Source organism: Brachycentrus maculatus, unplaced genomic scaffold (genome assembly GCF_059751285.1).
Source record: "Brachycentrus maculatus isolate JH-2025_06_01 unplaced genomic scaffold, ASM5975128v1 h1tg000306l, whole genome shotgun sequence".
NCBI lineage: Eukaryota > Metazoa > Arthropoda > Insecta > Trichoptera > Brachycentridae > Brachycentrus > Brachycentrus maculatus.
The window spans coordinates 971,868-986,280 of NW_028281056.1; the positions used below are offsets into that span (position 1 = coordinate 971,868).

At 33.1% G+C, this 14,413-nt stretch overlaps 1 protein-coding gene across 2 annotated transcripts in view; it reads right to left on the reverse strand.

The window, feature by feature from the left end:
* Positions 1-632: 632 nt before the first annotated feature.
* Gbs-76A (Glycogen binding subunit 76A) overlaps positions 633-14,413 on the reverse strand; it is a 100,578-nt gene continuing 86,797 nt past the window's right edge. For both annotated transcript variants that reach the window (XM_088267863.1, XM_088267862.1), the window contains one exon: positions 633-2,842. In XM_088267863.1, the coding sequence (XP_088123989.1) occupies positions 1,019-2,836 (1,818 nt within the window). In that variant the 5' untranslated portion in view covers positions 2,837-2,842 and the 3' untranslated portion in view covers positions 633-1,018. The remainder of the gene's footprint in view (positions 2,843-14,413) is intronic.

Sequence of the window (14,413 nt, forward strand, 5' to 3'; positions counted from 1 at the left end):
GTGTTGTTTTTGCATTTTGAAGAAAAGGTATTGTTTAATTATTTTTTTAAACATACTGAATATTTTTCAAATGGAGAAAAAACCTTCAGGTTTTACCTAAAAAGATCTGTTGCATTGTAAAAAGCTCAGTAAGTGGCTAGATATTTATTTTTGATACATTGTATTATATTTTGAAACTTTAAAAACGCTCTCCTGAAAAATCAGGTTTTTTGATTTATGACGTTCTTGAAAAAAGTGAGCGACATGTCAAATACTATTGACGTATTACGTCATTTGCAAAAATTATAACATCTTCCGATAGGGTGATTAAGTTTATGCCACCCTGTATATATAACTAATATTATTTCCAAGGAGTTATTATGATACCTTCCATTCATCTCATCAATGATAATCTTACCATAAAATCAACATTAACTTTCTTTCATTTTACTTTGCAAACATTCAAAGTATTCCTTACATTTCATTAAAACTTTTGTTGATAACATCTCATCCCATCGTGTCGATCTAAGGATGCAAATCAGATTCTAACCTATCATTAAAATATTATTACCTCGAAGCTGGTTCATTCAACAAGCAAAAGCAATTTTTAATATAAAGTGTATAAAATGTTTTATCAGATCATCAATTGTATAAAAAAAAACATTTGTTCAACGAGTGCATTTTTTTAAAAGAATTTTATTGCCATTGAATAGCTGAATAAAAAATAGATAAAAATAGTTTATCGAGTAATGCAAATGATCGTTTAATGACATAAAACTAAAACAAAATCATTAAAACTAATGATATATTAACGGTGGCTCACATATCTAAGACGAAGCTATGGGTGTTAACTTCACTCAGAAAATTTCAGTCGAATATCTATTGGAGAGTCGAGACGAAGCCCTTTTAAACGCCAAGTAGAATTTGTATATTTACAATCTCTTCCAGCCGCTTCCATCATCATCTCAGTTCATTCTGTACCCCTCTTGAGAGGGCACACAAACCCTAAAGGAACTCCAAACCCTTTCTTATACCAATCTTAGTAGAAAGACGATTGCCAGCTATCAGATTGAGTCAGACTCAGCGGCTGATAGAAGTTATTTTGAGGGCCGCACGCGACGCATTGGAAGCAGTAATTGACGCCGGTGTTATTATCCCAGAATTGGCATCCTTTGCACATAAATCTGATGGCAAACTCCAATTTTTGCCCGATGGTCAGTGTGTGGGCGTAAAGTAGGAATTGGAACCGGTCGCAGAATCCGTCGCAAGAGTTCGGGACATATGTCGCCTGCAGGTCGGAGAATGTTTTCCAGCTGTCCAACGTATACCTTATCTGGACAGACTTGTGGAAGTCCAAATTCCTCACTCTGACGGTCCCGCATACCGCTATAGTGGCTCCATCCTGCACTATCGCATTTTCCAAACAGACACTTCTCGCATTTAGGATATCCAAAAAGTTAGGCATGTCTCCTGGGCTTTGGAACATACAAACGAGCCTCTTGTCCCTCAGAGGCATTGTGTTTGTCGGTTGGCTGAAGTTGTCGGCGGGCGACAAGCCCAAGTCTGCGTCGCGAAGGTCTTCAAAAGCTGATTTCGGAATATATGGTATGTCGTCCATAAATGTTTTCACATCCGCTAAATCCAATCCTAGAACATCCGCAAATCTGACAATCTTCTTCCTACCTGGTGTTCCTGGAGGGGTCTTTCCTGTCCTGAGAGATGAACACCTTCTGACCCTTTGAGGACGGTCATCGTTATCCGCGTCATGTTCGGAACTCTCCAATGCTTCGTTTGATTGATTAGCATCGTCGGTTTCAGGCAAGTCTATACCTTCAACACATACATTGACATCGTTAAGTTCTGTAGCTGCTTCTCCTTCCCGTAAATTTTCATCGTCCTTCTCGCATTCTTCGTCTTTTAGAATTTTTACATCGATCTTATTCACAACATATTCTGCTGTATTCGCTTCGAAATCATTACTTTTGGCTTCCAGTTTTGCATCAATTTCTTTTATGTGGGGAGGTAGTTCAGATCTTCCATTATGACGAATAATAAAATCAACTTCATCTCTTTCTGTATCTTCTGCAGAACTCCGTCCATCGAGTGAGGAATCTTCCGCAGTAGTAGATCCCAAGGAGTCTGCGTTTCCTGATTCGACGGTGGGAAGTTCTCGTTCGACGCTGCTTCTCTTTTGGCAGTCATCAAACCTGATAGGAGAATAGAGAGACGACTGACCCTGTTTACCTTCGGCTCTGTCTAGGCTTCCGTAATCGGTGTATCCGTTTTCTCTGGCGTGAGGTTGAGTTTTGATCGGGGACTGGCGCTCTGGGGTATTGGGTTTACAGTTTAAAAGCTGATCTCTGATGTCGCTGGCCGATATTTTTAGTTTGTTGAGGTTGACGACATTCGCCGCCGCTTGGTCTTCGTAGAGCCTTTGATACTTGGAATTCTTGGGAGCGGGTGCTGGATCCGCGTCAGCCTCGAGGTCGTAGTAGGTAGCGTCACTGTCGCTATTGCTGTGGGGAGAGTCTCTTTCCGCGGGGGAAGAAAACACGAAGCCGGACTCGGGGTTGGGGGGCGCGGGCTTGCCGTTGGGGAGGCCCGCCTCGGAGCCCTCCTCCACGGGGCTAGACGGGCTGCCGAGGTCCACGTCGAAGTCGAAGTAGACATCGGAGTCGGAGAGGTGCCTCCGCTGAGAAGGCTGGGCCGTGAGCCAGCTGTCCTCGCCGGGGCGGGGCTCGGAGCCGAGGCGCCGGAGTCGCGTGTGGAGCCTCCTGGCGAAGGCCTCCGCCCTCCCGCGACACGACATGGGCAGCAAGGAGCCCAGGCCGCACTGGCGCTCACCACCTGAGCTCATCTGCACCTGGAACAACCAATTACAATCTGCTTACATAGATCTATAAAATCAGTAAATATGGATCATGGGTCGTTAAAAGCTCTCCAAATCACATTCCCGGATCTGATACAGAAGCATCTGGGCTTTCTGATAGACCTCTTTTACAAACCAAATTTATTTTATTTTTCAAATTTGTTTTTAAGCGGAAATTATTTTAAAATGTTAAACAAAACTGTATTCCAATTTTACTGTAAATATACATTTAATAGCTTTCGATGTACCTGTCACTGCCAATCTGAATGAATACAAGTTCGTAAAACCACCACCAAGTATCTAGTGTCCCAGTGTAGGCAGTGAAAGGGGTTAGTAGTTAATTAGTTCAGTTAGTCAGCTACATCCGATTTCAACCCGACGTTGGCCAGTACACAGACACGGAACAGTGCCAAGGCATTTGCAGAAAGTGTTCAGTCATCGATCGTGGGTCAACACTTACATGACTTCACAGAAGAGAACTCTTGATTCTAAGATTGTGATGTGATGATTAACTGACAGGCGCCGTAGTGTAGATGGAAAGACATTCGACTGCAAACCTGGCGTCACGGGTTCGATTCCCGCGGACAAATGAGTTCAATAAATACTTAGTTTCATTTCATATAAGTGTTTGTAGTGTGTGTGATATACTTTTCACGTCTGTTTTCCTTACCCCGACTATCCTACCTGCAGACAAGGCTTTAAAATTAAAGACTTTGTAGTTACATTTTAAAGTTAAATAAAACTAATCATGTCAAAATAACCGCTCACATTTAAGTCATGGCTAAATAAATCAAAGTCATTTAGTCCGCCTCGGTAGTGTAATGGTCAGCGTGTTTAGCTACCGTGCTGGAGGTTCAAGGTTCGATTCCCAGGGGGGGTGAGAATAAATATTACACTCTAATATTTATTTAATATAACCTACTCTAGACTGGTCCCTGAAGCGCGGGAGTGATCACCTTGCCTTCATATAATTAACGATCAAGATAACATTGCGTCAATACGATGCAGTACCTTATGCACCATTGGGTGCGGATAAGGGTTAGAAAAAATAAAATATTTTATTTAACTTCTATGCGTGTCTACGCACGCATTTAATTATTGTTATGTTTAAAAAAACATTTATCGCGTAAAATCTTTTTAAATGCATATAAATGTGTTAACGAGGTGGATTATTTGGCATAAATGGATGATAATAAAGCAATCAATCAATAGGGATTAACCATATAAAGTGCATTATTATCTTGCACCTGATAAACAAACAACATTTTACGAAAACAGGCAGAAAATCTAATCAAATTTTCAATTAAAAATCCAGTGAAGAAATACTTACTTTTAATTTCATTTTTACTTGGTAAACTAACTTTTTCTTCAAATCTATTGTGACACGTTCATCGAAACACGTATCACAATAGATTTAAAGAAAAAGTGGTATTTACCAAGTAAAACTTGAATTGAAAATGGATAGATGCCACAAAGTGACTGCCGAATCAATCAATGAAAAAATACTAATATTATCATTCCAAGTGATTCGAGAAAGGGCAATTAACTAATTAAATAAATGTATTTTTTAATGTTTATTTCACTCGGTAAAATTAAACTGCGACTGTGGAAATAAAAACAATGGTATGATTTCTAGAAAATTCAGAAAAATAATTATTTGGAAGAAATAATTATTTTTCAATGTTATTATTTATTGATTCGGTATTAACTTTGTGGAATGACATGATTATTTTATTAAAATTAAACACTTGGATAATCCACTTCATCGAGTTTTATTTTTATTTACGACTAGTTTCGTTTTTTAGTTTGGTTTTAATTTGTACCAGAAGATGAAAACAATTGTCGTTTTCGAAACTAGTCGTAAATAAAAATAAAACTCGATAAAGTGGATTATTCAAGTGTTTAATTTTTAAAAAAAATTCAATGTTCGCTAACTATTTGTTAATTTATTTATATTTCATCATACTTATAATTACAAATTAAAATAATGTACCCACATTGAGTTTTCCCATGCCGACGACACATTTTAAAATACTTATTTTTTTTTTAAAACTATATGAATGAAAAACATTATAAAATAAAACAACCACCAACCACTTTTTAACCACTTTTTATTGGTACACTTTTTCCACCCGGTTTCAATAAGAACCTTGTCATCATCAGGGTGTATGTACTAATTCTAAAACATTGAAATACTCATAGTTAAGTTACAGATAATTACCCTTCCCTCACGATACCAAAAATTTCCACGCACTCCATACACCATATGAAAATGTGATTTAAAAAATTCATGCAACAAAATTGTTTATGACATACAATACAATATTACATGGAGTGGTGCGATCTATATCAGATGTATCCACCTCCATTATCCATTTATCAATAGTAACTTTTTAATTAGTTTCATTTTTAAATGATTTTATGTATAATGGAATCAGGTTGTACAACTTTATTGCATAGTAATCAAAGTTCTTTTGACCAAAATAATAATTTAAGAGATTAATACACATTTAACAACATTGACGTAGAAATCCTTAAATTATTAATACGAAGTCACAAACTGCCACATTTCGGCTGTCCAAACTCAAAACATTTTTTTGTAGTATGTTTTTTTGCATTTTTGGTCTAAGTAGATTGTACTTAGTCCATAAATGGAAAAAAAAACGTGCTACAAAAGAATGTTCCTTACTGTGTTTTAAGTTTGGACAGCCGATTGAATTGACATTAAAACGTGTTTTTTGACGCAAACTGACAATATAGGAAGCCCAATTATTTTAAATTTCACCCCTTTGCGCACATTGTTTTAAAGAAAAAAATATCTTCAAAAGTTTCCTTCGTCAATTTGTTTTTCAATAATTTTAAAGCATGACGTCAAATGAAGTGGAAAAATGAAAAAGAAAAAAAGGATAGGGATTCTTCGTTAAAAATTTAGCACTTGATTAAAAAAATTATTAAAACATTTTTAAACAATTTTATACATTTCTACTTAATACAATCTTACAATTTTAGTTGCGCTCAGCCTCTCTAAAAAAGGCATTGTGCTTGGAGAGGAATTTTTTTCTTCTTTTTTATTGTATATTATATTAAACATTTTTTTAAATTTTACTGGGGAACATATATTTTTATTGACGATGTGTTGTATAAAACTACTCTAGGTAACTAGAAACTGCTGAATGCGAATGCTTAGATTAGGCATGGGGAACCTGCGGCCTTTTGGCCATTATACTGCGGCCTTTTTTGACTGATGCCAATTTTTATAAATATGCATTTTTTTAAATTGGATTCTTAACAATTCATATTGTGATATAATTAAAATATTTAGTTTATAGGGGGGTGTCAAAGTTTTCTTATTTGCGGCCTCATGTTGAATCAGATAAGTGAATGTGGCCTTTTGAAATAGAAAGGTTCCCCATGCCTGGCTTAGATGGTTAAATAAAATGTCCCTTAGAGACAACATAAAGAGTCAATAAGTTTTTAATTAATGTTTTACTTAGTAAATACTACTATTTCTTAAAATCTACTGTGACACGTGTTTAGATGCATTCCGCGTCATTTTCAAACACCAAATGATGCAGAATGCATCGAAACACACGTGTTTTTATAAACACAGTAGATTTTCTGAAATAGTGGTATTTGCTAAGTAAAACATTAATTAAAAATGGATAGATTTACCACAAAGTTACTGCCGAATCAATTTATGAAAGTTAATAAGTTCGTGGAAGCCTGCGTGCAAGAGGCATCACAAGTAAGAAAGAGGAAAGGCAATCGAGTTGGCCACATAGGGCGTAGATAACCTGATCATATTGTACAGGCAATCGCCGTAGATCTTCCTCGAAAGACATCTAGAAGAAGACCAAAGAATTCATGGATGCTGCAGAAAGATAACATGATTCGAAGGCATGGCCTAGGTGACGTTGTATTTGATAGAAGGACCTACAACCTGAGGACGAGGAGAGCTGACCTCAAAACACTACAAAGACGATTTAGAGAAACTTTATAGTATAAGTAATAAAAATACATATCCTTTAAATTAAATATTATTATATAATAATAATAAAACCTTTATTCGCACCCCAATGGTGCATAGGGCACTGCTTTATATAAACGCAATGTTATCTTGATCGTTTACACATGAAGGAAAGGTGATCAGCCCTCCGCTTCAGGTACCAGTCCAGGGTAATATTGAATAAATATTACAGTGAAAAAAATAACTTTTATTTATTTGACACCCTGAGAATCGAACCCGGGACCTCCAGAACGGTAGCCGAGCGTGCTGACCATTACACTACGGAGGCGGACATTATATAAAAAATATAAATATTAAAAACAACAAAGGTATAATAAAAAATTGATAGACCCCTGACCAAAAAGCAAGGAAGAAGATAATAGAAATACAGATGAAAATATTAAAAAAACAACATAGGTGTAAAAAAAATTGATAAGACCCCTTACCAAAAAATTATCCATCACATCAAACAACTGAGCAATCTGTCTCTTAAGATGTGTTTCAAACACTTTCCCAGCTTGACAACCCATAAAAACATATATCCAAAAACATTTGAAGTGCAAAATCACATAAAACCCTTCACATAATAACAAAAATCTCAAAAACACTACCAACAACATAAATGCATCCGACAAAAAGACTAACGTTTGAACTGTGATTTCAATATTTTTACACCGATTGGAAGGATGCAGTTTAAGTATAGACCTTGGAACAGATCCAACCGATGAAGCGAGAAGCCAACACTGACAAATATACGATCGAGCTCATGATTTACGTTCGACAATTCCACGTGATCGGAAAGAAAGGAATACGAGGGCCGACCCAAAAGTAACAATAAAAAGTAAATTTTACACACTTAATTAAATGTTTTTTTTTGAAAATTTACACTCTTATGTACCATGTTATGAGCCGAAAAATAAAAATAAAATGGTTTAAAACGGTAATATTTGGAAGTTTTTTTGACGTTTTTAGTCTCCCGATTTTTACGTTTCAGCGATTTTTTAAAAAAAACTTTTTTTTAAACAAAAAAAAATATTAAAAACCTTTACTGACCCTCAAAAAACTGTCCATTACACGCAATGCACTTGTTCCAGCGTTTTTCCCACTGCCCAAAACAAGTAAAAAAACTCTGAAATACTGATTGATTTCAAATTTTTGAGTGACTCTTCTTGAATTTCTTGAATTGTTTGAAATCTCCTTCCTTTCAATTGCCTTTTCATCCTAGGAAAAAGAAAAAAATCACAAGGAGCAAGATCTGGAGAGTAAGGAGGATGCTCTAAAAGCTTGAATTTGCAGTTTGCATTTGAAGCAGTTTCAGTGTTTCTTGAGGTGATTTGCCTAGCAGGAAGCAGAATTTAATGTTTGCGCGCTGTTCCATTTGTTAACGTCAAAATTTCGCCGAAACGTAAAAATCGGGAGACTAAAAACGTCAAAAAAACTTCCAAACATTACCGTTTTTAATAAATTTTTATTTATTTTTCGGCTCATAACATGGTGCATAAGTGTGTAAATTTTCATAAAAAAATCATTTAATTAAGTGTGTAAAATTTACTTTTTATTGTTACTTTTGGGTCGGCCCTCGTAATACATACATCCGACGTAAAACATTGCATGTATATGGTTATTTTATCAAAATTAAATACTTGAATAATCCACTTCATCAAACCCAAGTTTGGCAAACTGCGAGAAGTCTTGGAATTAGAATTAGAGAACATCGTCGTGGACTAACAAGTAATTATTTTTCGGAATTTGCAAATCATATCATGGAAACTAACCACTCATTTGACTCTCATACACTTAAATCATTACACTCTGTTACAAATAAAGGTCAAGTCATGAATAATTTAGAAAATTTAGAAATACATAAAAATTTAAATTCAGATAAAACAATAATTAATAATATACTGTTTCGAAATACGTCACCATTATTATCAATGTTTCCTTTTACAAAAAAATGTTGTTCCTTAACCCCCCTCCCTATATTTATTAACCTATATATACACCTAAATATATTTTTATTCGTTAGTTTTAATTTGTACCAGAAGATGAAAACAATTGTCGTTTTCGAAACTAGTCGTAAATAAAAATAAAACTCGATAAAGTGGATTATTCAAGTGTTTAATTTTAATAAAATAATCATGTAATTCCACAAAGTTAATGCCGAATCAATAAATAATGCATGTAGGTATATGGTATGTAAAAAAATACCAGATTTCGATTCAAACCCTTATCCGCACCCCAATGGTAATGGGCACTGCATTATATAAACACAATGTTGTCTAGATCGTTAACACGAAGGAAAGGTGATCAGCCCTCCGCTTCGGGTACCAGTCCAGGGTAATATTGAATAAACATTAGAGTGAAAAATTCACTTAAATTAATTTGACCCTCCAATAGGAATCGAACCCGTGACCTCCAGAACAGTAGCCGAGCGTGCTGACCATTACACAACAGATGCGGACATACTCGTACCTCTTCAAGTTACGTGCATTCTTAAATACCCCATCAAGTTTTTAAACCAAATACTTGGAGAACAGACTCAAGGGTGATCCAATATCCATCAGGAATGAAATGTTTGTTCGCATATTGTGTATTGTAAACACCCTATGGGAGGTGACTGAACCAATATTGACGCAATAACTTGGCTCAAGTGACGCTATTGGACAACGTAGTCAAGAAAAGCTCACTCTGGTGTTATTAAAAGTGCATGCAAATGTTTACATAACTAATGTTTAAAATAACATCTCCACGTGTGAAAGTGTATATATATATATATATATATATATATATATATATATATATATATATATATATATATATATATATATATATATATATATATATATATATATATTTATATATTTATTCTATATATCGTAGTCGTACAGGAGAAAGTGACCAACTAACAAAACGTAAAATGTTCAGGAAGCCCATTTAAGTCACTTTTGCTTGGCAAGAAAATAAACATCAATGCAGTTAGTCATTTGTAACAAGTCAATATATTATGCTTTCAGTTTTTTCAGGGCAATATTAAGCTAGTAAGATATCAAATAGTCAATGATCACGTTTTTGTAAAAAATGCACTTGGTCACTTTCTCCTGTATTCCACATTCTTGATATATAATAAGATAAAGAGAAAAAAGAACTACATGTTGTGTAATGTAGTTCCTAGGACAAACTACATAAACCGTTTATTTTTTAATATAAGCCTTTAATGTTTAATCTGTCATAGGTATAGTTACGAGTGTGTACGATGAGTGTTTATTGAATTTTAAAAAAAATAGTATAAATGTGTACAGTAAATATAAGGATGTTTTTTCACTAGCAGTACGTTATTGAACTTGAATTAACGGCAGTGTTTTATGAATGTATTATCTGTAAGTTATGATATATATGTATTTATGTATATATATATATATATATATATCATAACTTACAGATAATACATTCATAAAACACTGCCGTTAATTCAAGTTCAATAACGTACTGCTAGTGAAAAAACATCCTTATATTTACTTTTTATTTATATATATATATATATATATATATATATATATATATATATATATATATATATATATATATATATATATATATATATATATGTATATATATTTGTATGTATGTATTATATATAAACATGTAGAAGGCAGCAGGAGTACTATAATTGATACTTTTTCAGGGCAGTGGGTTTTTTTTTACATTAAATTTGTATTTTTTTTAATCTTTGTTGTATGAAGATAGAAATTTCGTAATAATAATTTAGATAAGAAATAAAGCTCACCATCTCTGGATTTTATTTAATGACAAAGTTAAATACAAATATCCACAGATGTCATTACTATACAAATTACATCATATCAACTGACAGATAGACTTCGACGTTCATTAACGTCGATGATTCTTTGAGGAAAATTCGCACTGACGTTCATTTACGTCAAGGTATCGTTTTTTGCAGATGCGCTGCAGGAAGCTTCATGATCTATTTTTCAAAGAATATAATTAAAATTTTATAGTAACAAATAATAAATGTGGATGTTTAAGGTATCGTAAGGGAAGGGTCTATAACCTAAATATAAGTATTTCAATGTTTTAGAATAAGTACAAAAACCCTGATGATGACAAAATTCTTGTTGAAACCGGTTGGAAAAAGTGTACCAATAAAAAGAAGTTAACACAAAGTTGTTTTATTTTTTAAAGTTTATAAAATGTGCCACAAAGTATCTGTGAAAAACATTCAAGAAATAACGAATGGAATTGAACTACGGAACAATAAACTGATATGACGTGTCTTTGCAAACTACCGATTCCTAAAAGTTCAAGGTTTGGAATCTACCGATTGATAAAGTAATGCGAAGGTGGATATGTTCTATATTCCGAGCCAACATTGTTTACTGCGAGTATATCGCGATCAAGCATTTGATCATGAATGCAAACACGCCTGTTTTGGATACTAATTTTGTTTTTATATCGTACTTACTTATCAAGCGATATACCGCTCACTCCTTTCAACAACGTCATATATCATAAACTTGATTTTTTATGAGATCGTTTTGAAAGTTTAAGAATATAATAAAATGTATTAAAAATAAATATCAAGTCATAAATTAAACCCTGAAGAGGGCAACAGGTTGTTGCCGAAACTAGTTGGTTCTTAATAAAAATGTGAGTGGATCAAAAAACTAGGTCTTTTTATTTCCTAAAATAATACATCAATATGATCCACAAATGCTTTCAATATTCAAAACAAAATATCAAGCCACTTATTGAACTTTTTACTGTGCAACAGATCTTTTTAGGTAAATCCTGAAGGTTTTTTCTCCATTTGAAAAATATTTTGTATGTTAAAAAAAATAATTAAACAATACCTTTTCTTCAAAATGCAAAAACAACAATTTCTGCCCTGTAGCGGGTAAATATTAAGTTAAAAATATGCCTCTTTTGCTGGGATATAGTACATTTTCTGGGCATTCCGAAAATATGCACAACTGAAAATTGACGATTTTTTTTATATATGGCGTTCTTGAAAGGAGTGAGCGATATATAATATACATATATATGTGTGTAAAATAAAAGTAGAATTCAATCCAATAACCGTATATACATACCTAGTTGTTTAAAAAAAATATTTACAGCAGTAAATCAGGAATAAGTTTCTACTATTCAAACGATGTTTAGTATCTGTTTCTGAATGCAATTCACATATTATGATATGTATTCGATGTCAAGAGATTAATAAGGGTGTCATGGCTGTTATCAGCGCCATATTATTCACCTCGTATTTCTATCAAGTAGCATCGCAACAAAGTATAATATTTTACAACCTTTTAACCATAAACTTATCATTTTCCAAGGATTCATAATAATTGTTATATTCATTTTTATGTTGTAGCTAAAACTGAAAACAAGAGAACCGCTATTCAATGTCCATTATCATAATATTTTTCAACATCAATCAGTTTTATTTATAAAGCTTATTAATATATTAATGGTACAATGGTATATTCTTATTCTTTCTAGGTTGAACCATTCCCACGAAAGGAGCAAATTATTTACGCATTTGTATTTACATACATATAGATATATAAATACATTATGTAACCTTAGACTTAAAAAAAGCAATTATTGTTAGCATATAAGGAAATTTTGCAAATATTTTTAGTGTTTGATAATGTCTTAATAAGAGGAAACGCGTCACATATTATCATATACATATATGTAAATAAAAGTAGAATTCAATCCAATAACCGAGTTTAATTTTGGATATATTACCCAACAATTCGATATGGAATTCTACCAACTGTCGGCAGCTACAATAAATAACTAGGTATATAGTTTGTTTTTTTTTTCAAGTTTTATTTTATTTGACCACTAATCAATTTCAAATTTGATTTATAAAGCTTTTATTAAACATAGACCCATTTATGTGTATGTAAGATCCGAACCCGGATTATTTTACATACTGGTAGACGTCTGAATGTCCGCCTCCATGGTATAATAGTTATTCACAACATTTCGGAAAATAAATTAAAATCATGTTTTCGGGCGTTTCCCAGTATGTAAAATAATCTCAATCACGGAAAGTCGTGAGATGGATCATATAAGTATGACTTCGAATTTGAGTAGTGCGATTGTCAATCATGAGTAGATTATTTCATTTTTTCAAAACATATGTTTTAAATTCAGACCCGAAGATGGAAGCACAGCTTCCGAAATTAGTAGTTAAATATGATAACAATACTCTAGTGGTAAAAAACAAGTGTTTTCTTTTGAATTTCATGAGTAGAATGGTGAATGCAACATGTGTATAAAGTGATCACGCAACCAGCCTATGAAAGGTCAGACTTTTATGTTCTTCTTCAGCTATATTTTATATTATAAGATATCAATAACATATCTTGTCATTAATTTAATCATTATAAATTTCTTTTTAAACGCTATTTCGATCGATGTAAATTAATTGAAGAATGAAAATAAGTACCATTTCGCATAAATGTGTCGCCTACTTTCATAATCGGCAAGATCCATGTAAGTCGATTTACAAAAAATGCAAAATTCTTCGAGTAAAACTTATGTTAAAAAGATTTGTCTATCTTTAGATAAAATATTATGATATAGAGAATTTTCCTATTTTTTTAGAAAATTATTCAGTATTTAAAAAAAAACACAAGACACAAATCGATAATGACGTATCTTAATTTTTTACCTATCTTCGCTCTCTGATTTGCCGATACGGGTCAGAAGGCAAGTTCTATGAATATAGCGGAATTTGAAATACAACGCTGTTTTTAAGTATTTGTAAGCAGGGTTTTCAAGTACATAATTATTTTAAACAATAAAACCCACAATTGGCATTCCGATAGAGTGTATACTTTAAAATCTTATAAAATGGGATCTGGCGGATTTTGAAAGTATATTCAAATGACAAAATGTATTTCGTTTCTATTTTTAAAAGCATCCGTTTCAGAACACCCTGTGCGGTTAATGGCAAATGAAATACGTCATCGAGCTTTCAGTCGTATCCTGAATCCGGGAAAAGCTACTAAAGAAAATGTAAATAAACCGCAAATGAGATAAAACTCATTTAACTTTATCATTTTCAGAAAAACAGATTTAAATTCAGTATAGGAAATACATATAATATCACCCTGGACTGGTACTTGAAATTTAAGATGAATAGCCTTCCCTTTTGTTCATCTTAACTGCTAATGAAGTCTTCCATATTCTTCTTCATCTTTGATGAAATGTCAAAAAATATTATGAAAATAACTCTTGTAATTGGAGATAATCCAGATGTTGTGAACAAGTATTTGGACACACTCAAAATGTTGTAAATACATATTAATATGTCGGCTTCCGTCATTAAAGACTAAGGCAGGAGGAAACATTTTCCTTTTACACGTATACATAATTAAGTGTATTTTTAGAATTAAGACATCTAGATAATTACGACGTAATTGCTTGGAAACAATCCAAGAATGATCTGTTTCACAAATAATACCTGTGTAAGTACATATGTAAGTGTGTGCATTGGTACATATGATACATAACCCACATAT